The 24,667-nt window shown below is 53.6% G+C and overlaps 2 protein-coding genes across 5 annotated transcripts in view; one reads left to right on the top strand and one right to left on the bottom strand.

The window, feature by feature from the left end:
• The first annotated feature begins 9 nt into the window (after positions 1–9).
• Positions 10–10,585, top strand: LOC139372880 (transcription factor Dp-1-like). 4 transcript variants are annotated; one of them, XM_071112734.1, is made up of 13 exons: positions 10–141; positions 1,565–1,647; positions 2,583–2,649; positions 3,280–3,383; positions 4,020–4,141; positions 5,746–5,917; positions 6,111–6,257; positions 6,655–6,723; positions 6,869–7,020; positions 7,961–8,127; positions 8,671–8,749; positions 8,975–10,031; positions 10,113–10,585. In XM_071112734.1, the coding sequence occupies exons 2-12, from the start codon at positions 1,636–1,638 to the stop codon at positions 9,099–9,101; spliced, it is 1,218 nt and encodes a 405-aa protein (XP_070968835.1). In that variant the 5' UTR covers positions 10–141; positions 1,565–1,635; the 3' UTR covers positions 9,102–10,031; positions 10,113–10,585. The 4 variants fall into 4 exon arrangements, with proteins under 4 accessions (XP_070968835.1, XP_070968837.1, XP_070968836.1 ...); XM_071112735.1 differs by lacking the exon at positions 10–141 and adding an exon at positions 823–861; XM_071112736.1 differs by having other exon boundaries at positions 8,975–10,585.
• A 449-nt stretch (positions 10,586–11,034) lies between these two features.
• LOC139372895 (potassium-transporting ATPase subunit beta-like) overlaps positions 11,035–24,667 on the bottom strand; it is a 14,591-nt gene continuing 958 nt past the window's right edge. Inside the window, exons 2-7 of the mRNA XM_071112753.1 lie at positions 24,345–24,473; positions 14,223–14,336; positions 13,748–13,947; positions 13,544–13,606; positions 13,287–13,379; positions 11,035–11,402 (exon numbers count right to left, since the gene is read on the bottom strand). Of these exons, the coding sequence (XP_070968854.1) occupies positions 11,244–11,402; positions 13,287–13,379; positions 13,544–13,606; positions 13,748–13,947; positions 14,223–14,336; positions 24,345–24,473 (758 nt within the window). The 3' untranslated portion in view covers positions 11,035–11,243. The remainder of the gene's footprint in view (positions 11,403–13,286; positions 13,380–13,543; positions 13,607–13,747; positions 13,948–14,222; positions 14,337–24,344; positions 24,474–24,667) is intronic.

Raw genomic sequence — 24,667 nt, 5'->3', positions numbered from 1 at the left:
GTGTCCAATAGTTTCTTTCACATTTCAGACACCGCCAAGCTCAGTTTGGAGTCGCACAACTCTGGAAGCTCAGCAGCCGGAGATCTCAGTCGGAGTTTGGGACAAATGCTAACAGCTGACTCGGGAGATAAAATCAGAAAAGTGACTTTCATTCTTCCAACTTAATTGATTTATTGATGAAGTATTAGAGTTAGTTACATTTTGTACGCTGAGCAATTACGTTTTTATTTCGCTGGGTTTCAGTTTCAGTGGAGTAGAAGTAGTTAACTAGCGTACGTTAGCTAACGTCACTGTCCATCAAATGTATGACTGTTGCACCTAACGCTATCGATCAAATGCAGAGGCCACTCGAAGCCGTTTAGCTAAGCAAAATCGAAATAAGTTTGACTTGTGGCATGTCATTCAATCACATTTCTACCCATAGGTAAGGTAGCGAACTTAGCCTGCTAGGAGTACAAAATGTAAAATATATTTCTCAATTTTTTAGCTAGCTGGCTACAAAAATGGCTGACTCGGCTTCTAGCTAGCAGGTAGTTAACGTCCTCTAGTGAGTGCACTCTACCGTAAATAAAACATTATTGTCCACATTATCGTTACTAACTAATGAATGTCGAACCGAAAAGCGGTTTTATCAAACAATAACCTTAACGTTAACTGACTGGCTATTAATTCAAACAACTATCGTTGCGATGAGCTAACGTTAACCAATAAATAGCCTGTGTCGACAGGCAGAACGAACTAGCATGTTGCGTGCTAACTTTAGGACAAACAACATGCTAGCTAGCCATCTGTCAAGCTTGCCAAGCAACCATCTTGGCTACAAGTCATTCGTTCAATTACTTTGTCTTTGTAAAGATGCAGGTAACTAGCTAATTGAAAACCTTTGATCTAGGACTCTGAAACGTTTGTGTTAACTTGCTAGTTTGTTTGCTTCGCTAACGTTAGTTTTAGCTAGTTTCCTGTTTGGAGGTTCATTTCGACCTCATCTGGCTGCAGTAACTGGGAGTTGCGGATCAAGAACAACGAGTGAGAAAGGTCGTGGTAACTAGTTGATGGTTGTTAATACTCGTGATTTAAACATGTACAATGGTGGTTCACCTAACTTTCTTGCTAAATATATCTAGCCCAAGCTGCGAAACATGTATGATTGCATGTAGACTAATGCGTAGTCAGCTTCTGGATCCAAATAGCTGCTGTTGTGCTTCCCCTGTCCGTCTATGGGAACCTTCTGTCGTTCATTGTTGTATTTACGCGGTTAGGCCTATGTTCTGTTCTCAATGGCCCATAGTTGGCATTAACTGAGTGTGGAGACCGATTTATGTTGTATGTTGAAACCAAGTTGTTTCCAAAGCTTCCATGCGGCCTAGTGGAGTGTTGTGGTTTGAATCCCTCAGGGGATAAAGCCAGTCTATTCCAACCTTGTAAAATAAAGTTAAACAGAAACAGTTTAGCCCGTCTACAATGCAATATCTACAATCCATTCTGCATTTCTTCTACAATCTTAGTTTTATAACACTGAACTGGAGGCATCTCTCCCCCCCTCCCTTTCCACATTTTGCTTTAGGGAAGCAATTGCTGAACATCCCAAAGAAACCTTCTAGAAGACTTCATCTCCCACACATAGGAGCTGATATCATGGCAATGGATGTGAGTTCTGGGCCAGTGTTATACAGTGCAACCTGTAGTACTGCGCCGGAGTTATAGTGTGCAACCTGTCGTTCTGGGCCAGAGTTATAGTGTGCAACCTGTCGTTCTGGGCCAGAGTTATAGTGTGCAACCTGTCGTTCTGGGCCAGAGTGATAGCGTGCAACCTGTCGTTCTGGGCCAGAGTGATAGCGTGCAACCTGTCGTTCTGGGCCAGAGTGATAGCGTGCAACCTGTCGTTCTGGGCCAGAGTGATAGCGTGCAACCTGTCGTTCTGGGCCAGAGTTATAGTGTAATATAATACAATACAATTAGAATGAGTATTAATTCTACAGTGGAACTTTTTTCTTCTCTGACCATCCAGATCCAGTTTTAGAGCATTGTTTCAGGGCAGAACACACAACTAGATTGATTAACTTCCCTTTGTGGTTTGAGTGGTACAGGCTAAGTTGCTTTGAAGACCTTATCAACTTCCTGATTTAGCAGTGGTGGGTCTCACCATACCAAGTGGTTGTTGATACTTCCTGATTTTAGTTGCTTGCTGGTGTGCAATTATCATCTGACAAACAACTTTAAACATTATTTGACCATCTCCTTCCATTCATAGTAACTAGTGGTTTATGCTCCACCATTTGGGAAACACTGGACTAGTGTCCACCCACCTACACAGTTCAAGATGATCGCGGAGGTCCTCAAACTCTAGTGTACACAGATCGATGCTCAATTGTTCACTCAGGTTGCCGTGGAAATGGAGCAACACACTCCCAGTAAACACATTTAGTAATCCATTGACCTCGGTCCAGCAGCACCTCCTAGCTCCAGTCTAGTATAAAGACAACTGGTGAGGAGAAGAGAATCTAGAGAAGTTTGTAAGCTCCTGGTGTTTCCATGGTGACAGTGTGGTTGGTGTGGCCATAACAGAACATTGTGGTCTTTAGGCGGCTGTGATCGGTGCCAACGGAGAGATGAAGGTTTTCTACAACCAGAACCTCAGTCCCAGCAAAGGTAGGTAGCCACAGCACCCAGGGTTTCCCCTAGTTATTTTAGTATAGGTGGACTGCACACTGGTGAACACTGGCAGGGAGGGGTAAGACTTGGACAGGGGTGGCTGTACTAGAGAAACGCTAGAAGCATTATGATAATCAGCCGCTCCTCCTGCAGGATGGGAGTTGATGGCAGGCTGTGACTCTCGCCTAACTAACAGAGGAGGGCAGTGTTGCCCCCTATTGAGACATTCTTTCTGTGGCCAATCACGTCGTAAGTGATTCCAGGGAGCGGATCTCAATTAGTATTGGCGCGGTACTTCTGTGGCAAGGAAACAAAACATCAAGCAGTTTTAATTTCTTGAGGAAAAATGTCCTTCTGTTAGAAACCAACAGCATTATGTTGTCACCTGGAGTCCCATTTATTCATTCAGCAAACTATATCACCCACAATTTTACATAAAGCTGTTTTTTTTTTATACGACTATGGAGTTCAGTCTAATTCATGTTTTTTTTTTCTCCAATGGGTAATCTGGTGTGATGGTGATACTGGTACCTTGACAACCCAATCTCAAGTAGTGCACTATATAGGGAATGGGGTGCTATTTGGGATGCACCCCTGGTGTTATAAGTGTTCTTCCTGTCCCTCCAGGTGTCCTGTCCCTGGTGACAGTCCACCCACAGTCTCTCTCTGTGGGGAAACAACTGCTTCCCAAAACCCTGGGGCCCTCCAACGTCAACATCGCCCCACACATGGTGAGACACAACACTACCACTTCTAAGAACCCCTCTCCTCCTCGTCCTGTCTGAGGGCCCCTCTCCTCCTGTCTGAGGGCTCCTGTCTGAGGGCCCCTCTCCTCCTGTCTGAGGGCCCCTCTCCTCCTGTCTGAGGGCCCCTCTCCTCCTGTCTGAGGGCCCCTCTCCTCCTGTCTGAGGGCCCCTCTACTCCTGTTACTAGGGAAGCACTGGGCTTCCCATGTCTCCCTGGCGATAAAGCCTTCATACTAACTTTGAACAAGGCAGGACGACCTGTGTGTGTGTGTGACCTGTGTGCATGTGTGTGTGACCTGTGTGCATAAGCTAATCACAAACCCTTCAGTCAGCGGGATTATAATAAGAACTCCTCATCGACATGATCATCCTATGAGCCCCAGAGCTCAGGGTTCAGCTAGAGATGCATAGACATAGAAACCCTAGTTCTATAGAGAGATCTAGACCCCAGCCACGATATGTTGATCTGGCTAGCCGCCATAGCTTCTAGTATGGTGTAGATATATGCTATATAGATCGCTCCTCAGTGCTTTGAAAGAAGCACATACATTTTAATTTCTTTCATTTATTGCTATTTTAAATGTTATGTCTGCATGGTAACTGTCCCTCCCTCTGTCTCAGGTGATGGGTACCCCTCAGAGGCCCAGTGGGTCAGGGGGGTTAGTGATGGGCAGCCCTCACACACCCAGTACCCAGTACAGACCACAGAGCCAGCCCCCTGATGCCTCTCCCTGGTCCACCGGGTAAGACACATACACAATTGTATACAAACACTCCTCATGCTGGTTATGGTCAGCTGGTCGTTATGGTCACCTGGTTGTTATGGTCAGCTGGTCGTTATGGTCAGCTGGTCGTTATGGTCAGCTGGTCGTTATGGTCAGCTTTAGGTCAATTCTCAGCAAGGAGGCTGGCTGACTTCTTGGGAAAGTTCTCTCTCTCGTTAAGAGAGTGACATGTCACTACATTAAAGTATTCACACCCCTGGGCTTTTCCCCAGTTTTGTTGCTACAATGTAGGAGTATAATGTAGGAGTATAATGTAGGAGTACAATGTAGGAGTACAATGTAGGAGTACAATGTAGGAGTACATTTGGGTCAAATTGTTGCTTTTTGTCAATGATCTACACAAAATATTGTGGGGGAAATTATTTATACAATTTTTTTGATGGAAAATAAAATCCGATATATCTTGATTAGATAATTATTCAATTCAACCCCCCTCTAGATTACAGCGGTGAGTCTTTCTGGGTAATAAGTCTGTAGAAGCTTTACACACCTGGATTGTACAATATTTGCCCATTTGTTCTTTAAAAAAAGCTCTGTCAGCCATTTTCAAGTCTCGCCGTAGATTTTCAAGATTTAGGTCAACTGTTACTAGGCCACTCAGGAACGTTCAATGTCTTCTTGGTAAGGAACTCCAGTGTAAATTTGGCCTTATGTTTTAGGTTATTGTCCTGCTGAAAGGTGAATTTGTCTCCCAGTGTCTGTTGGAAAGCAGACTAGGTTTTCCTCTAGGATTTTGCCTGTGCTTATAGCTGTATTCTGTTTTATTTTTATCCTAAACTCCCTTGTCATTGCCGATGACAAGCATACCCATAACATAATGCAGCCACCACCATACTTGAAAATATGAAGTGAAAATCAGTGATGAGTTGGATCTGCCCCAAACATAACACTTTGTATTCAGGACATTGGAAAACCTCCCTGGTCTTTGTGGTTGAATCTGTTTGAAATTCACTGCTCGACTAAGGGACATTACAGATAATTGCATGTGTGGGGTACAGAGATGAGGTAGTCATTTATAAATGTTAAACACTATTATTGCTCACTTGTGTGACTTATTAAGCACATTTTTACTTCTAAACATATTTAGGCTTGCCATAACAAAAGGGTTGAATACTTATTGACTCAAGACATTTCAGATTTCATTTAAAACATTTCTAAAAATATAATTCCACTTTGACATGATGGGGTAGTGTGTGTGTGTGTGTGTGTGTGTAGATCAGTGACACAACAAGGGGTGTGAATACTTTCTGAAGGCACTGTATGAAGGAACTTCTCTCTTCCTAGTCTCTATCTCTACATCAGCCATACTCAACTGGCGGATAGCGGTCACTCCTGCTCTGACTTCTTCTCCTCTCTCAAACTCCTGCGCTGACTGACTTCTTCTTCTCTCTCAAACTCCTGCGCTGACTGACTTCTTCTTCTCTCTCAAACTCCTGCGCTGACTGACTTCTTCTCTCTCAAACTCCTGCACTGACTGACTTCTTCTCTCATTCCTGCTCTGTCTTCTCTCAAATTCCTGTTCTGCCTTCTTCTCTCAAACTCCTGCTCTGCCTGTGTTCCAGGAAGCGTGGTACTGGTAAGAAGGGGGATAAGAACGGGAAGGGTCTTAGGCATTTCTCCATGAAGGTGTGTGAGAAGGTGCAGAAGAAGGGAGTAACTACCTACAATGAGGTGGCTGACGAGCTCGTGGCAGAGTTCAGCGCCAACGACACCCTCCTCTCGCCCGGCGACTCGGTGAGAAACACAGCCAATCAAAAACCATCAGACCAGGGTTTCATCCGTACAACAAATAGCCCAATCCGAGTCCAAGATGCACACTGGTTCTGTACAGCCCTAATGGGCCCCGAGTCAGAAGTAGTGCACTATAAAGGGAATAGAGAGCCATTGGGGAAACGACAGCAGCTCTGTCTCTCTCTCCCCTCCGCAGCATTCCTATGACCAGAAGAACATCCGACGGCGTGTGTACGACGCGCTCAACGTGCTCATGGCCATGAACATCATCTCTAAAGAGAAGAAAGAGATCCGGTGGATCGGCCTGCCCACCAACTCAGCCCAGGAGTGTCAGAGCCTGGAGGTAAGAGATCAGGTGGATCGGCCTGCCCACCAACTCAGCCCAGGAGTGTCAGAGCCCGGAGGTGTAAGATCGGGAGGGTCAGAGCCCGGAGGTGTAAGAGATCGGGAGGGTCAGAGCCCGGAGGTGTAAGAGATCGGGAGGGTCAGAGCCCGGAGGTGTAAGAGATCGGGAGGGTCAGAGCCCGGAGGTGTAAGAGATCGGGAGGGTCAGAGCCCGGAGGTGTAAGAGATCGGGAGGGTCAGAGCCCGGAGGTGTAAGAGATCGGGAGGGTCAGAGCCCGGAGGTGTAAGAGATCGGGAGGGTCAGAGCCCGGAGGTGTAAGAGATCGGGAGGGTCAGAGCCCGGAGGTGTAAGAGATCGGGAGGGTCAGAGCTTGATGTATTCCTGTCATTGTCAGGTGGAGAGACAGAGACGACTAGAGAGGATCAACCAGAAACAGTCTCAGCTTCAGGAGCTCATTCTACAGGTAAACACCCCCTTCACTGTGGGAACATACACGCCTATTAGAAGACGCTCACCCGGTCTTGCTGGTGGCTTCAACGTTGCCTGAATGTCATCTCAACGACGTTGACTGAGCGGTATCACAACGTTGTGTGAATGTCTCGGTGCAGCAAATAGCGTTCAAGCGCCTGGTGCAGCGGAATCGTACAGCGGAGCAGCAAGCGGGCAGGGCTCCGCCCCCAAACTCTGTCATCAACCTGCCCTTCATCATCATCAACACCTCCAAGAGGACCGTCATCGACTGCAGCATCTCCAACGACAAGTAAGAGACCAGAGACTCAGGAATACACACACAATTACTCTAGTCCTGTTTCACTCCTGTGTGTTATATTCATGTCCCAACTCCCTTTGAGACACCTTGGGACATGGGAGTGATGCTTGGAGGTTGGGACATGGGAGTGATGCTTGGAGGTTGGGACATGGGAGTGATGCTTGGAGGTTGGGACATGGGGGTGATGCTTGGAGGTTGGGACATGGGGGTGATGCTTGGAGGTTGGGACATGGGGGTGATGCTTGGAGGTTGGGACATGGGGGTGATGCTTGGAGGTTGGGACATGGGGGTGATGCTTGGAGGTTGGGACATGGGGGTGATGCTTGGAGGTTGGGACATGGGGGTGATGCTTGGAGGTTGGGACATGGGGGTGATGCTTGGAGGTTGGGAGTGATGCTTGGCGGTTGGGACATGGGAGTGATGCTTGGAGGTTGGGACATGGGAGTGATGCTTGGAGGTTGGGAGTGATGCTTGGAGGTTGGGACATGGGAGTGATGGTTGGGACATGGCGGTGATGCTTGGAGGTTGGGACATGGGAGTGATGCTTGGAGGTTGGGACATGGGGGTGATGCTTGGGGGTTGGGACATGGGGGTGATGCTTGGGGGTTGGGACATGGGGGTGATGCTTGGAGGTCGGGACGTGGGGGTGATGCTTGGAGGTTGGGACATGGGGGTGATGCTTGGTGGTTGGGACATGGGGGTGATGCTTGGAGGTTGGGACATGGGGGTGATGCTTGGAGGTTGGGACATGGGGGTGATTTCAAATTCAACACCAAACCTCATCTAATCATACCTGCCTCCTCCCCTCTCTCCTGCCTCTGCCCTCCCCCCCTTCTCTCTCTCCTGCCTCTGCCTCCTCCCCTCTCTCCTGCCTCTGCCCTCCCCCCTGTCTCTCCTGCCCCCCCCCCTGTCTCTCCTGCCCCCCCTCCAGGTTTGAGTACCTGTTCAACTTTGACAACATGTTTGAGATCCATGATGACATTGAGGTGTTGAAGAGAATGGGTCTGGCCTGTGGTCTGGAGGTGGGCCAGTGTTCACCAGAGGACCTGAAGGAAGCTCGTACCCTGGTGCCCAGAGCCCTGGAGCCCTATGTTACAGGTCAGTATGGCTGTCTCCCACAGGGTACCCTGGTGCCCTATGTTACAGGTCAGTATGGCTGTCTCCCACAGGGTACCCTGGTGCCTAGAGCCCTGGAGCCCTATGTTACAGGTCAGTATGGCTGTCTCCCACAGGGTACCCTGGTGCCCAGAGCCCTGGAGCCCTATGTTACAGGTCAGTATGGCTGATTCCCACAGAGCACCCTGGTGCCCAGAGCCCTGGAGCCCTATGTTACAGGTCAGTATGGCTGGTTCCCACAGAGCACCCTGGTGCCCAGAGCCCTGGAGCCCTATGTTACAGGTCAGTATGGCTGGTTCCCACAGAGCACCCTGGTGCCCAGAGCCCTGGAGCCCTATGTTACAGGTCAGTATGGCTGGTTCCCACAGAGCACCCTGGTGCCCAGAGCCCTGGAGCCCTATGTTACAGGTCAGTATGGCTGGTTCCCACAGGGCACCCTGTTCAGCCTGATATACTTGGGCTAGGACTGTGTAAAGGAGGCGGTAGAAATTGTATTTTATTATAATCCCCCCCTCCCCCCTCCAGAAATGGCCACGGGTCCAATAAGCAACGTCTACATCACAGGAGCCTCGTCTACAAACGGAGGAGGACGCCGTCACACAAGGTGAATCTCTTCTATAGAGATGTACTTCAGAGCTCATTTCCCTGTCTGGAGGGTGGAAGCCCTCGGTGGTGCTTCCCATGCTACAACAGGCTTTGTTTCAAGTGTGCCCTCTATCCAACTCTATGATCTTTCTTTCTGAGCTCTTTTTTTTTTTCGATGTACAGGAAGTGATGTAACAGGCAGGTCTTAACTAATTCCATCTTCTGTTTCCTGCTGTATATTCAGTAGCTCCGATGGCACGGTGGCGTCCATTTCCAACGACTCACACTACAGCGCCTCGCGAGGCCACACCCCTGTGTCCTACATGGCAGACGAGGAAGAGGATGACGAAGACTACGACGACAATGATTAAATCAGTAGTTTCTCACTCGGCCAACTCTTAACAGCCCAGTCTGATGACTAACCAGCTGTGTTCCAAATGGCTTCCTATACCCAATATACTGAACTACTTTTGACCACGGCCATATTGGCACAGAGGTAGTGCACTGTGTAGGGAATAGTGCCATTTGGAATGCATGCAGCCCATGTCCCATGAACAAGTCTCTCTCCCTTCCTCCAGCTCCATCTCAGGCCTTCCCTCCACCCCACCAAGCTATCTACGAGGAGGCCCCTGCTTCTCCTTCCTCAACTGCCTTCAGAATGCACAGAGCTCACCAACGCAATGGCCTTCTGGGAAACGTAGTCTTTGCTGACACTATGACTGTATAATGCCTTTTGTGGGAATTTAATTTATTTCTCTCTCTTTCTGAAGCTGTGATTACTATGAGTATAATCTCCACAACGTGCTCCTCTTCAGCCCGCCTCCCCGTTACAGGAAATGGGGATCTTTCTCATGCCAAACTAGTTTTTTGTTGTTGTTTCTTGAGTGAACTGATACACGGCCACAGAAAGATTCCCTCCAGAAACCTGAGATCTGCGTTGTGTGGCTGTATTACAGTATTTAACATCATGAACAGTAGTGGTGTGTCATTGACATGACAGTGAAATGACTTCCTATACAGCTCCCAGGGGAGAGTGTGTGTGTGTGTGTGTGTGTTTTGTACTTTACTTATTTGTAGTTATATTTTCTTATTTTGTGTGACTTTCTTCTGGCAGCTATTTTAAAGATGGGTCAGAATGTGTGTTTTTGGACGGTCACTTGGCCCTGCGTGTCACTGTGAAGAGCTACAGACAGTAGAGGCCAAATGTCCCTGTGTGTGAATACCTACAGACAGCAGAGGCCAAATGTCCCTGTGTGTGAGTACCTACAGACAGCAGAGACCAAATGTCCCTGTGTGTGTGAGTACCTACAGACAGCAGAGGCCAAATGTCCCTGTGTGTGAATACCTACAGACAGCAGAGGCCAAATGTCCCTGTGTGTGAGTACCTACAGACAGCAGAGGCCAAATGTCCCTGTGTGTGACGGTAGAGGAGACAAGGCCACCCTATTTCCTTCTCAAAGCGAGGTGACCATGTTCATAATCTCAGAATTGGAGTCGAGAGAACGTTGTTGTAAATTGGAAGCGGTTCTCTGCCTGGCTGGCAGGCAGCCAGTTGAGATAGAAACGTACCAAAATGATTCTAAACATCTCAATGCTCTACTTAATGAACGACACCCAGAGTGAAGTAGCTGCGTATTGTCAATGAAGGGAACTTTGGGGAGGATGGAGCCATTCATAGGGTTGTAACAAGCTCAAGACTTCAGGATTGTGGCAAAAGCCAAAATAGGGGAGTCCACTACAATGACCCCCCCCCCCCCCCCCCTGAAAACATGTTGACTCTGCAATACCATACCTTATCTTTCTGTTATCTAATGAGTTTGGAAATGATAGAGAATAAATATAGAGGGTGTTTGAACTTGTTGTCTTTATGGATTTGAATACATGTTTAATATTTAAGGTTTCATTATGATACAATGCATAGGTAACGTATTGGTTGTACAAGCAGCACTCCATTAACTATATGTTAAATGCTCTTCCTAGAAGCTATATAAAAGAGAGAGGTCAAATGAAGCAGAACGACCACTGTCTGGACAGAGATGGTTGAATTTCCAGGTGAGATCTGGAGGTGAAAAACACATCTGTTCAGGTGAGGTGCTGGCAGAGTAGGACACTAGGAAGAAAAGGGAGAGCCACACCCTCTAGGACCTCGGAGGCAATAACTGAATTACCATCATACCCTGAAGAAGACAGCTGGTCTGTCCAACCGCTGGTTATTAGGTTGTTGTTGAGCTAGTGTGAGACTCCTTTTTCATGGGTTACCAGATTGCCTTGGTTGGGATCATAGACGAGGATAGATGGCTAGAACTGGGTGGGAACGTCGATGGGTTAAGGACATACCTGTTGACGAAATTGTGAAGATATCTTCCCACAGACTACTTTAAAATGGAGAAAGCCCTCAACTGCACTTCCCATTCTGTCATAATTGCAAAGATGAGGAACACTATCCAGCTCTATGGCTCTGACCATGGTTAGGACCTAGATGGTTGGATTGCTGGCTTGTCTAGTAAAATATATTATTTCAGAGCCTTGAGCAGGAAGACCACCTTCCCCTGGTATGGTTCGTATGAGTCTTGATAGGCGATGTTGTGGGCCACCACACGACACTGGATCTTAGCCTCCCTCTCTTTGACCAGGTGGAACTTCACAGCCACTAGAGGGTTAACGTAGGTGGGCTGTGTGGAGGAAGACCAAGAGAGGGTTCATACCAATTATGTTTATCCATAGTTGGATAGAGGGACCAACTGCCACAATGCTTTATTTTTAACAATTATGGCAAAGATGTGCTCTCTATCAAACTATGATAAAAGTGCCTTCAAGAAGTATTCAGACCCCTTGACTTTTTTGTGTGAGTTTTATTCTAAAATGTATTTAAAAATAAAAAACACTCCTCGGCATTCTACACACAATAGCCCATCATGACAAAGCGAAAACATGTTTTTAGACATTTCCGCAAATTGTATTAAAAATAAAAAACAAATACCTTATTTACATAAGTATTCAGACCCTTTGCTATGAGACTCGAAGTTGAGCTCAGGTGCATCCTGTTTCCATTGATCCTTGAGAATTTTCTACAATTTTATTGGAGTTCACCTGTGATTCAATTGACTGAACATGATTTGGAAAGGCACACACCTGTCTGTAAGGTCCCACGGTTGACAGTGCACGTCAGGGAACTGAGGTCAAAGGAATTGTCCGAAGAGCTCTGAGACAGGATTGTGTCGAGGCACAAATCTGGGGACCGGTACCAAAACATTTCTGCAGCATTAAAGGTCCCCAAGAACACAGAGGCCTCCATCATTCTTCAATGGAAGAAGTTTGGAAACACCAAGACTCTTCCTAGAGCTGACCGCCCGGCCAAACTGAGCAATGGGGGGGAGGTGGCCAAGAACCCGATGGTCACTCTGACAGAGCTCCTTTGTGCCGATGGTTGTCCTTCTGGTGGTAGAGCAGCCAGACGGAAGCCACTCCTCAGTAAAAGGCACATGACAGCCCGCTTGGAGTTTGCCAAAAGGCATCCAAAGACTCTCAGACCATGAGAAACAAGATTCCCTGGTCTGATGAAACCAAGATTGAAGTCTTTGGCCTGAATGCCAAGCATCACATCTGGAGGAAACCTGGCACCATCCCTACGGTGAAGCATGGTGGTGGTAGTGTCAGGTTGTGGGGAGGTTTTTCAGCGGCAAGGACCGGGAGACTAGTCAGGATCAAGACAAAGATGAACGGAGCGAAGTACAGAGAGATCCTTGATGAAAACTTGCTCCAGAGCGCTCAGGACCTCAGACTGGGGTGAAGGTTCTCCTTCCAACAGGACAACGACCCTAAACACAGCCAAGACATCGCAGGAGTGGCTTAAGGACAAGTCTCTGAGCCCAGACTTAAACCTGATCTAACATCTCTGGAGAATCCTGAAAATAGCTGTGCAGCGACGCTCCCCATCCAACCTGACAGCTTGAGAGGATCTGCAGAGAAGAATGGGAGAATCTCCCCAAATACAGGTGTGCCAAGCTTGTAGCGTCATCCCCAGAAGACTCAAGGCTGTAATCACTTCCAAAGGTGCTTCAGTAAAGAGTCTGAATACTTGTGAATGAAATGTGATATTTCCAGGTTGCAACATATATTATTTTACTGTTTTCGTTTTGTCATTACGGGCTGCAACGTAACAAAATGTGGAAAAAGTCAAGTGGTCTGAACTTTCTGAATGAACTGTGTGTCCATTGCTGTAAATCAATAGAGGGGGTTCATGCAGGGGTGTATCCATTAGTCTGACTTTTTTGCGAACGGAAACCATTTACCCCAAACGGGAAGTGTTTTGCCTCACGAAAATGTAGAGTTTGTATTGGGACAAATTCAGGTTTATCCTTCCCCGGCTTGTTCCTTTTTGCTCTGTTCGCTTACGTTAGATTCCTAGATCAAATGGTGAATGGATTACAATGCAAAACGTTTTGCAACGGAATTTGACAAATGAATACACCCCAGGGGTAAGTGAACCATGCATTTGAGTTTCACAAAATAACATGAGTTCCATGGAGAGAAGAAGACGTGGTTGTCGTGGTTACCTGAGCCAGCTTGCCGTAGTATGGGAAGTAGGACAGGTCGAAGGTTCCGTTGGTGGGGAAGTACTCGATCATGTCTATGTTCTCATGGCCGCTCTGCGCACACACACACACCAACCATCCATTAAATACTGTTGGCAGACTAGATTTCACGTTCTGAGAAACTGTCTTCCTGGCCAGCCGTGTTGAGCAGAGCCACAGATGTATTTCTATATAAATATATGGCTTTGTGTTGAGTAGCCATCTTGGTTTATACTCACCAGTATAGTGCAGTTCAAATGAGGAGCCATGCCAGTCCCGTTGTTGGGCAGGAAGTTGATGATCTGGGTTAGAAACATCATGCATGTCAGTGCAATTTCCTAATAGGTTATAAATGTATTATAATGTGTTATAGCATCCTCACTTGTAAATGTCATGTTCATAACATAATGTAATATTTCCAGCTGGTCTGTGACTGAACGCACCCTGTTCATCTTGATGATGACGCAGGGCGTGGTGCCGTTGTAGCCGAACGTCGGGTCGTCCAGGCCGGAGCAGCGTCCCAGCATGCTCTGGGTGAAGCGGCAGGAGTACTTGGTATGGCGTGGAGCCTCAAACTTCTCCTGTTTGAAGTACTCTCCCCTGGTGCAGTTATGGTTAGAATGTTGAGACGTGTCATTGTAGGCTGAGAGAGGAGTCAGACAGAGAGGTAGAGGGGAGAGAGAGGAGTCAGACAGAGAAGTAGAGGGGAGAGAGAGGAGTCAGACAGAGAGGTAGAGGGGAGGGAGAGGGAAAAAAATGAGGGATTTAATGATTTGTGATGCAGGGAGGTCAAAGCATTGACTAGCAACTGTAGTAGGTTGGTTTGAGGTAATTGACTGATCAAGTCTGAAATGGGATGGAAGCCTCAGGTCTGGACAACAGGAGTCCACTATGTAGGGTGCCATCTTGGACACTGACGTTTGAGGAAGTTGCTGAGGCAGTTGGACATCTTCCTCTGGCTGGTTTTATCAGACAATTTGTAGCTGAGTATTACATCCTCCTCAATGTATGTAGGTGGCCAGACCATCACCCCTACACACACACACAACGCAGAGGTTAGCCGACACCATCCCAGATATGGTCACAGACTGTATAAACTACAGAGATAGTGTGGGGGGGGGGGGGGGGGGGGGCGGTGAGAGAGAAAGAGGGGGAAGAGAAAAAGAGAGCGACTGAGAGAGGAGAGAGTGTGAGGGGGGGGACAGAGAAGGAGAGAGTGTGAGGGGGGGGGGGGGACAGAGAAGGAGAGAGTGTGAGGGGGGGGGGGGACAGAGAAGGAGAGAGTGTGAGGGTGGGGACAGAGAAGGAGAGAGTGTGAGGGTGGGGACAGAGAAGGAGAGAGTGTGATGGGGGGGACAGAGAAGGAGAGAGTGTGAGGGTGGGGACAGAGAAGGAGAGAGTGTGAGGGTGGGGGGACAGAGAAGGAGAGAGTGTGAGGGGGGGACGGAGAAGGAGAGAGTGTGAGGGGGGGGGACAGAGAAGGAGAGAGTGTGAGGGTGGGGGGACAGAGAAGGAGAGAGTGTGAGGGTGGGGGGACAGAGAAGGAGAGAGTGTGAGGGTGGGGGGACAGAGAAGGAGAGAGTGTGAGGGGGGGGGCAGAGAAGGAGAGAGTGTGAGGGTGGGGGGACAGAGAAGGAGAGAGTGTGAGGGGGGGGGGGGACAGAGAAGGAGAGAGTGTGAGGGGGGGGGGGGACAGAGAAGGAGAGAGTGTGAGGGGGGGGGGCAGAGAAGGAGAGAGTGTGAGGGTGGGGGGACAGAGAAGGAGAGAGTGTGAGGGGGGGGGACAGAGAAGGAGAGAGTGTGAGGGGGGGGGGACAGAGAAGGAGAGAGTGTGAGGGGGGGGGGGACAGAGAAGGAGAGAGTGTGAGGGGGGGGGACAGAGAAGGAGAGAGTGTGAGGGTGGGGGGACAGAGAAGGAGAGAGTGTGAGGGGGGGGGGACAGAGAAGGAGAGAGTGTGAGGGTGGGGGGACAGAGAAGGAGAGAGTGTGAGGGGGGGGGGACAGAGAAGGAGAGAGTGTGAGGGGGGGGGGGCAGAGAAGGAGAGAGTGTGAGGGTGGGGACAGAGAAGGAGAGAGTGTGAGGGTGGGGACAGAGAAGGAGAGAGTGTGAGGGTGGGGACAGAGAAGGAGAGAGTGTGATGGGGGGGACAGAGAAGGAGAGAGTGTGAGGGTGGGGACAGAGAAGGAGAGAGTGTGAGGGTGGGGGGACAGAGAAGGAGAGAGTGTGAGGGGGGGGGACGGAGAAGGAGAGAGTGTGAGGGGGGGGGACAGAGAAGGAGAGAGTGTGAGGGTGGGGGGACAGAGAAGGAGAGAGTGTGAGGGGGGGGGACAGAGAAGGAGAGAGTGTGAGGGGGGGGGGGACAGAGAAGGAGAGAGTGTGAGGGGGGGGGGGGGACAGAGAAGGAGAGAGTGTGAGGGGGGGGGGACAGAGAAGGAGAGAGTGTGAGGGTGGGGGGACAGAGAAGGAGAGAGTGTGGGGGGGGGGGGACAGAGAAGGAGAGAGTGTGAGGGTGGGGGGACAGAGAAGGAGAGAGTGTGAGGGGGGGGGACAGAGAAGGAGAGAGTGTGAGGGGGGGGGGGGGGCAGAGAAGGAGAGAGTGTGAGGGTGGGGACAGAGAAGGAGAGAGTGTGAGGGTGGGGACAGAGAAGGAGAGAGTGTGAGGGTGGGGACAGAGAAGGAGAGAGTGTGATGGGGGGGACAGAGAAGGAGAGAGTGTGAGGGTGGGGACAGAGAAGGAGAGAGTGTGAGGGTGGGGGGACAGAGAAGGAGAGAGTGTGAGGGGGGGACGGAGAAGGAGAGAGTGTGAGGGGGGGGGACAGAGAAGGAGAGAGTGTGAGGGTGGGGGGACAGAGAAGGAGAGAGTGTGAGGGTGGGGGGACAGAGAAGGAGAGAGTGTGAGGGGGGGGACAGAGAAGGAGAGAGTGTGAGGGTGGGGGGACAGAGAAGGAGAGAGTGTGAGGGGGGGGGGGACAGAGAAGGAGAGAGTGTGAGGGGGGGGGGACAGAGAAGGAGAGAGTGTGAGGGGGGGGGGACAGAGAAGGAGAGAGTGTGAGGGGGGGGGGACAGAGAAGGAGAGAGTGTGAGGGTGGGGGGACAGAGAAGGAGAGAGTGTGAGGGGGGGGGACAGAGAAGGAGAGAGTGTGAGGGTGGGGGGGACAGAGAAGGAGAGAGTGTGAGGGTGGGGGGACAGAGAAGGAGAGAGTGTGAGGGGGGGGGACAGAGAAGGAGAGAGTGTGAGGGGGGGGACAGAGAAGGAGAGAGTGTGAGGGGGGGCAGAGAAGGAGAGAGTGTGAGGGGGGGCAGAGAAGGAGAGAGTGTGAGGGCGGGGACAGAGAAGGAGAGAGTGTGAGGGGGGGGGCAGAGAAGGAGAGAGTGTGAGGGGGGGGGGGCAGAGAAGGAGAGAGTGTGAGGGGGGGGGGACAGAGGGGGGGGGGCAGAGAAGGAGAGAGTGTGAGGGGGGGGGGCAGAGAAGGAGAGAGTGTGAGGGGGGGGCAGAGAAGGAGAGAGTGTGAGGGTGGGGGGACAGAGAAGGAGAGAGTGTGAGAGGGGGGACAGAGAAGGAGAGAGTGTGAGGGTGGGGGGACAGAGAAGGAGAGAGTGTGGGGGGGGGGGGACAGAGAAGGAGAGAGTGTGAGGGGGGGGGCAGAGAAGGAGAGAGTGTGAGGGGGGGACAGAGAAGGAGAGAGTGTGAGGGTGGGGGGACAGAGAAGGAGAGAGTGTGAGGGTGGGGGGACAGAGAAGGAGAGAGTGTGAGGGTGGGGGGACAGAGAAGGAGAGAGTGTGAGGGGGGGACAGAGAAGGAGAGAGTGTGAGGGTGGGGGGACAGAGAAGGAGAGAGTGTGAGGGTGGGGGGACAGAGAAGGAGAGAGTGTGAGGGTGGGGGGACAGAGAAGGAGAGAGTGTGAGGGGGGGGGGGACAGAGAAGGAGAGAGTGTGAGGGGGGGGGACAGAGAAGGAGAGAGTGTGAGGGGGGGGCAGAGAAGGAGAGAGTGTGAGTGGGGGCAGAGAAGGAGAGAGTGTGAGGGGGGGACAGAGAAGGAGAGAGTGTGAGGGGGGGACAGAGAAGGAGAGAGTGTGAGGGGGGGACAGAGAAGGAGAGAGTGTGAGGGGGGGCAGAGAAGGAGAGAGTGTGAGGGGGGGCAGAGAAGGAGAGAGTGTGAGGGCGGGGACAGAGAAGGAGAGAGTGTGAGGGGGGGGGGGCAGAGAAGGAGAGAGTGTGAGGGGGGGGGGGCAGAGAAGGAGAGAGTGTGAGGGGGGGGGACAGAGGGGGGGGGGCAGAGAAGGAGAGAGTGTGAGGGGGGGGGCAGAGAAGGAGAGAGTGTGAGGGGGGGGGGGCAGAGAAGGAGAGAGTGTGAGGGGGGGGGACAGAGGGGGGGGGGGCAGAGAAGGAGAGAGTGTGAGGGGGGGGGCAGAGAAGGAGAGAGTGTGAGGGGGGGACAGAGAAGGAGAGAGTGTGAGGGTGGGGGGACAGAGAAGGAGAGAGTGTGAGGGGGGGGGGGGACAGAGAAGGAGAGAGTGTGAGGGGGGGGGACAGAGAAGGAGAGAGTGTGAGGGGGGGCAGAGAAGGAGAGAGTGTGAGTGGGGGCAGAGAAGGAGAGAGTGTGAGGGGGGGGGACAGAGAAGGAGAGAGTGTGAGGGGGGGGCAGAGAAGGAGAGAGTGTGAGGGGGGGGGGGGACAGAGAAGGAGAGAGTGTGAGGGGGGGGACAGAGAAGGAGAGAGTGTGAGGGGGGGGCAGAGAAGGAGAGAGTGTGAGGGGGGGGGGACAGAGAAGGAGAGAGTGTGAGGGGGGGGACAGAGAAGGAGAGAGTGTGAGAGAGGGGGGGGGACAGAGAAGGAGAGAGTGTGGGGGGGGGACAGAGAAGGAGAGAGTGTGAGAGGGGGGAGGACAGAGAAGGAGAGAGTGTGAGGGGGGGGGACAGAGAAGGAGAGAGTGTGAGGGGGGGACAGAGAAGGAGAGAGTGTGAGAGGGGGGAGGACAGAGAAGGAGAGAGTGTGAGGGGGGGGACAGAGAAGGAGAGAGTGTGAGGGGGGGGGGGGACAGAGAAGGAGAGAGTGTGAGGGGGGGGGCAGAGAAGGAGAGAGTGTGAGGGGGGGGGGGGGGACAGAGAAGGAGAGAGTGTGAGGGGGGGGGACAGAGAAGGAGAGAGTGTGAGGGGGGGAGGACAGAGAAGGAGAGAGTGTGAGAGGGGGGAGGACAGAGAAGGAGAGAGTGTGAGGGGGGGGACAGAGAAGGAGAGAGTGTGAGGGGGGGGCAGAGAAGGAGAGAGTGTGGGGGGGGGGGGGACAGAGAAGGAGAGAGTGTGAGGGGGGGGACAGAGAAGGAGAGAGTGTGAGGGGGGGGCAGAGAAGGAGAGAGTGTGAGGGGGGGGGGACAGAGAAGGAGAGAGTGTGAGGGGGGGGACAGAGAAGGAGAGAGTGTGAGAGGGGGGGGGGACAGAGAAGGAGAGAGTGTGGGGGGGGGACAGAGAAGGAGAGAGTGTGAGAGGGGGGAGGACAGAGAAGGAGAGAGTGTGAGGGGGGGGGACAGAGAAGGAGAGAGTGTGAGGGGGGGACAGAGAAGGAGAGAGTGTGAGAGGGGGGAGGACAGAGAAGGAGAGAGTGTGAGGGGGGGACAGAGAAGGAGAGAGTGTGAGGGGGGGGGGGACAGAGAAGGAGAGAGTGTGAGGGGGGGGGCAGAGAAGGAGAGAGTGTGAGGGGGGGGGGGGGACAGAGAAGGAGAGAGTGTGAGGGGGGGGGACAGAGAAGGAGAGAGTGTGAGGGGGGGAGGACAGAGAAGGAGAGAGTGTGAGAGGGGGGAGGACAGAGAAGGAGAGAGTGTGAGGGGGGGGACAGAGAAGGAGAGAGTGTGAGGGGGGGCAGAGAAGGAGAGAGTGTGAGGGTGGGGGGACAGAGAAGGAGAGAGTGTGAGGGGGGGACAGAGAAGGAGAGAGTGTGAGGGTGGGGGGACAGAGAAGGAGAGAGTGTGAGGGGGGGGGGACAGAGAAGGAGAGAGTGTGAGGGGGGGCAGAGAAGGAGAGAGTGTGAGTGGGGGCAGAGAAGGAGAGAGTGTGAGGGGGGGGGGGACAGAGAAGGAGAGAGTGTGAGGGGGGGGGGCAGAGAAGGAGAGAGTGTGAGGGGGGGGGGGGACAGAGAAGGAGAGAGTGTGAGGGGGGGGACAGAGAAGGAGAGAGTGTGAGGGGGGGGAAGAGAAGGAGAGAGTGTGAGGGGGGGGGGACAGAGAAGGAGAGAGTGTGAGGGGGGGGACAGAGAAGGAGAGAGTGTGAGAGGGGGGGGGACAGAGAAGGAGAGAGTGTGGGGGGGGGACAGAGAAGGAGAGAGTGTGAGAGGGGGGAGGACAGAGAAGGAGAGAGTGTGAGGGGGGGGGGACAGAGAAGGAGAGAGTGTGAGGGGGGGACAGAGAAGGAGAGAGTGTGAGAGGGGGGAGGACAGAGAAGGAGAGAGTGTGAGGGGGGGGACAGAGAAGGAGAGAGTGTGAGGGGGGGGGGGTGACAGAGAAGGAGAGAGTGTGAGGGGGGGGACAGAGAAGGAGAGAGTGTGAGGGGGGGGGGACAGAGAAGGAGAGAGTGTGAGGGGGGGGGACAGAGAAGGAGAGAGTGTGAGGGGGGGGGGGGGACAGAGAAGGAGAGAGTGTGAGGGGGGGGACAGAGAAGGAGAGAGTGTGAGGGGGGGGCAGAGAAGGAAAGAGTGTGAGGGGGGGGGGGGGGGGGGCAGAGAAGGAGAGAGTGTGAGGGGGGGGACAGAGAAGGAGAGAGTGTGAGAGGGGGGGACAGAGAAGGAGAGAGTGTGAGGGGGGGGCAGAGAAGGAGAGAGTGTGAGGGGGGGGGGGACAGAGAAGGAGAGAGTGTGAGGGGGGGGGGGGACAGAGAAGGAGAGAGTGTGAGGGGGGGGACAGAGAAGGAGAGAGTGTGAGAGGGGGGGGGACAGAGAAGGAGAGAGTGTGAGAGGGGGGAGGACAGAGAAGGAGAGAGTGTGAGGGGGGGGGACAGAGAAGGAGAGAGTGTGAGGGGGGGACAGAGAAGGAGAGAGTGTGTGGGGGGGGGCAGAGAAGGAGAGAGTGTGAGGGGGGGGGGGGGGGGACAGAGAAGGAGAGAGTGTGAGGGGGGGGGACAGAGAAGGAGAGAGTGTGAGGGGGGGAGGACAGAGAAGGAGAGAGTGTGAGAGGGGGGAGGACAGAGAAGGAGAGAGTGTGAGGGGGGGGACAGAGAAGGAGAGAGTGTGAGGGGGGGCAGAGAAGGAGAGAGTGTGAGGGTGGGGGGACAGAGAAGGAGAGAGTGTGAGGGGGGACAGAGAAGGAGAGAGTGTGAGGGTGGGGGGACAGAGAAGGAGAGAGTGTGAGGGGGGGGGGGACAGAGAAGGAGAGAGTGTGAGGGGGGGGGGGACAGAGAAGGAGAGAGTGTGAGGGGGGGGGCAGAGAAGGAGAGAGTGTGAGGGGGGGGGGACAGAGAAGGAGAGAGTGTGAGGGGGGGGACAGAGAAGGAGAGAGTGTGAGGGGGGGGAAGAGAAGGAGAGAGTGTGAGGGGGGGGGGACAGAGAAGGAGAGAGTGTGAGGGGGGGGACAGAGAAGGAGAGAGTGTGAGAGGGGGGGGGACAGAGAAGGAGAGAGTGTGGGGGGGGGACAGAGAAGGAGAGAGTGTGAGAGGGGGGAGGACAGAGAAGGAGAGAGTGTGAGGGGGGGGGGGGACAGAGAAGGAGAGAGTGTGAGGGGGGGACAGAGAAGGAGAGAGTGTGAGAGGGGGGAGGACAGAGAAGGAGAGAGTGTGAGGGGGGGGACAGAGAAGGAGAGAGTGTGAGGGGGGGGGGGTGACAGAGAAGGAGAGAGTGTGAGGGGGGGGACAGAGAAGGAGAGAGTGTGAGGGGGGGGGGACAGAGAAGGAGAGAGTGTGAGGGGGGGGGGCAGAGAAGGAGAGAGTGTGAGGGGGGGGGGGGACAGAGAAGGAGAGAGTGTGAGGGGGGGGACAGAGAAGGAGAGAGTGTGAGGGGGGGGCAGAGAAGGAAAGAGTGTGAGGGGGGGGGGGGGCAGAGAAGGAGAGAGTGTGAGGGGGGGGACAGAGAAGGAGAGAGTGTGAGAGGGGGGGACAGAGAAGGAGAGAGTGTGAGGGGGGGACAGAGAAGGAGAGAGTGTGAGGGGGGGGACAGAGAAGGAGAGAGTGTGAGGGGGGGGAAGAGAAGGAGAGAGTGTGAGGGGGGGGGACAGAGAAGGAGAGAGTGTGAGGGGGGGGACAGAGAAGGAGAGAGTGTGAGAGGGGGGGGGACAGAGAAGGAGAGAGTGTGGGGGGGGGACAGAGAAGGAGAGAGTGTGAGAGGGGGGAGGACAGAGAAGGAGAGAGTGTGAGGGGGGGGGGGGGACAGAGAAGGAGAGAGTGTGAGGGGGGGACAGAGAAGGAGAGAGTGTGAGAGGGGGGAGGACAGAGAAGGAGAGAGTGTGAGGGGGGGACAGAGAAGGAGAGAGTGTGAGGGGGGGGGGGGGGTGACAGAGAAGGAGAGAGTGTGAGGGGGGGGACAGAGAAGGAGAGAGTGTGAGGGGGGGGGGGGACAGAGAAGGAGAGAGTGTGAGGGGGGGGGGGCAGAGAAGGAGAGAGTGTGAGGGGGGGGGGGACAGAGAAGGAGAGAGTGTGAGGGGGGGGACAGAGAAGGAGAGAGTGTGAGGGGGGGGGCAGAGAAGGAAAGAGTGTGAGGGGGGGGGGGGGGCAGAGAAGGAGAGAGTGTGAGGGGGGGACAGAGAAGGAGAGAGTGTGAGAGGGGGGGACAGAGAAGGAGAGAGTGTGAGGGGGGGGCAGAGAAGGAGAGAGTGTGAGGGGGGGGGGGACAGAGAAGGAGAGAGTGTGAGGGGGGGGACAGAGAAGGAGAGAGTGTGAGAGGGGGGGGGACAGAGAAGGAGAGAGTGTGAGAGGGGGGAGGACAGAGAAGGAGAGAGTGTGAGGGGGGGGGACAGAGAAGGAGAGAGTGTGAGGGGGGGACAGAGAAGGAGAGAGTGTGAGAGGGGGGAGGACAGAGAAGGAGAGAGTGTGAGGGGGGGGGGACAGAGAAGGAGAGAGTGTGAGGGGGGGGGGGGGACAGAGAAGGAGAGAGTGTGAGGGGGGGGGGCAGAGAAGGAGAGAGTGTGAGGGGGGGACAGAGAAGGAGAGAGTGTGAGAGGGGGGAGGACAGAGAAGGAGAGAGTGTGAGAGGGGGGGGGGACAGAGAAGGAGAGAGTGTGAGGGGGGGGCAGAGAAGGAGAGAGTGTGAGGGGGGGGGGGACAGAGAAGGAGAGAGTGTGAGGGGGGGGACAGAGAAGGAGAGAGTGTGAGAGGGGGGGCAGAGAAGGAGAGAGTGTGGGGGGGGGACAGAGAAGGAGAGAGTGTGAGAGGGGGGAGGACAGAGAAGGAGAGAGTGTGAGGGGGGGGGACAGAGAAGGAGAGAGTGTGAGGGGGGGACAGAGAAGGAGAGAGTGTGAGAGGGGGGAGGACAGAGAAGGAGAGAGTGTGAGGGGGGGGACAGAGAAGGAGAGAGTGTGGGGGGGGGGGGGGACAGAGAAGGAGAGAGTGTGAGGGGGGGGGACAGAGAAGGAGAGAGTGTGAGGGGGGGGGCAGAGAAGGAGAGAGTGTGAGTGGGGGCAGAGAAGGAGAGAGTGTGAGGGGGGGGACAGAGAAGGAGTGAGTGTGAGGGGGGGGCAGAGAAGGAGAGAGTGTGAGGGGGGGGGGACAGAGAAGGAGAGAGTGTGAGGGGGGGGACAGAGAAGGAGAGAGTGTGAGGGGGGGGCAGAGAAGGAGAGAGTGTGAGGGGGGGGGACAGAGAAGGAGAGAGTGTGAGGGGGGGGACAGAGAAGGAGAGAGTGTGAGAGAGGGGGGGGGACAGAGAAGGAGAGAGTGTGGGGGGGGGGGACAGAGAAGGAGAGAGTGTGAGAGGGGGGAGGACAGAGAAGGAGAGAGTGTGAGGGGGGGTGACAGAGAAGGAGAGAGTGTGAGGGGGGGGCAGAGAAGGAGAGAGTGTGAGAGGGGGGAGGACAGAGAAGGAGAGAGTGTGAGGGGGGGGACAGAGAAGGAGAGAGTGTGAGGGGGGGACGGACAGAGAAGGAGAGAGTGTGAGGGGGGGGGACAGAGAAGGAGAGAGTGTGAGGGGGGGGGGGGGACAGAGAAGGAGAGAGTGTGAGGGGGGGGGACAGAGAAGGAGAGAGTGTGAGGGGGGGGGGGGGACAGAGAAGGAGAGAGTGTGAGGGGGGGGGACAGAGAAGGAGAGAGTGTGAGGGGGGGGGCAGAGAAGGAGAGAGTGTGAGGGGGGGGGGGGGGGACAGAGAAGGAGAGAGTGTGAGGGGGGGGGACAGAGAAGGAGAGAGTGTGAGGGGGGGACAGAGAAGGAGAGAGTGTGAGAGGGGGGAGGACAGAGAAGGAGAGAGTGTGAGAGGGGGGGGACAGAGAAGGAGAGAGTGTGAGGGGGGGGGACAGAGAAGGAGAGAGTGTGAGAGGGGGGAGGACAGAGAAGGAGAGAGTGTGAGAGGGGGGAGGACAGAGATGGAGCGAGTGTGAGAGGGGGAGGACAGAGAAGGAGAGAGTGTGAGAGGGGGGAGGACAGAGAAGGAGAGAGTGTGAGAGGGGGGAGGACAGAGAAGGAGAGAGTGTGAGAGGGGGGAGGACAGAGAAGGAGAGAGTGTGAGCGGGGGGGGGGGGGCAGAGAAGGAGAGAGTGTGAGGGGGGGGAGACAGAGAAGGAGAGAGGGGGGTAGACGGAGAGCAGGGAGGGCCAGAAGGAGAGAGTGAGAAAGAGAGAGAGGGGGGTAGACAGAGAGCAGGGAGGGCCAGAAAGAGAAGGAGATGGAGGGGAGGGTGAAGGATGCAAGGGACAATATGTACTTCTTTACAGGAGCAGTAAACAGTCAACTGTAAATAGTAAATAGTGAAGGGACATTTTTACAAATGGGCTGAATCTGTGGGCCCTGGTCTAAAGTAGTGCACTATATAGGGAATAGGGTCCTGGTCTAAAGTAGTGCACTATATAGGGAATAGGGTCCTGGTCTAAAGTAGTGCACTATATAGGGAATAGCAGGGTGCCATCTCAGTTGTTACCTGGTGATGTTAAGCGGTCCTGGTAGTCTGGAGTGTAGGGGTCCAGGGTGTACATCAGAGTCCAGATGGCCAGACAGAACAGGCCAGTCATTATCACATAGAACGCTACATAGTACAGACTGATGTACACTACAGAAGAGAGGAGAGAGATGGAGAGAGAGAGAGGAGGGGGAGAGAGAGAGAGAGAGAGAGGAGGGGGGGGAGAGAGAAAGAGACAGAGAGAGAGGATGGGGGAGAGTGAGAGAGAGACCGTGAGAGAGAGGGACAGAGAGAGAGGAGGGGGGGAGAGTGAGAGAGAGACCGGGAGAAAGAGAGAGAGGGAG

This window comes from Oncorhynchus clarkii, chromosome 18 (assembly GCF_045791955.1).
Source record: "Oncorhynchus clarkii lewisi isolate Uvic-CL-2024 chromosome 18, UVic_Ocla_1.0, whole genome shotgun sequence".
Taxonomy (NCBI): domain Eukaryota; kingdom Metazoa; phylum Chordata; class Actinopteri; order Salmoniformes; family Salmonidae; genus Oncorhynchus; species Oncorhynchus clarkii.
Note: the sequence above shows the minus strand (reverse complement) of the source record. Positions and strands in the feature narration are given on the sequence as shown.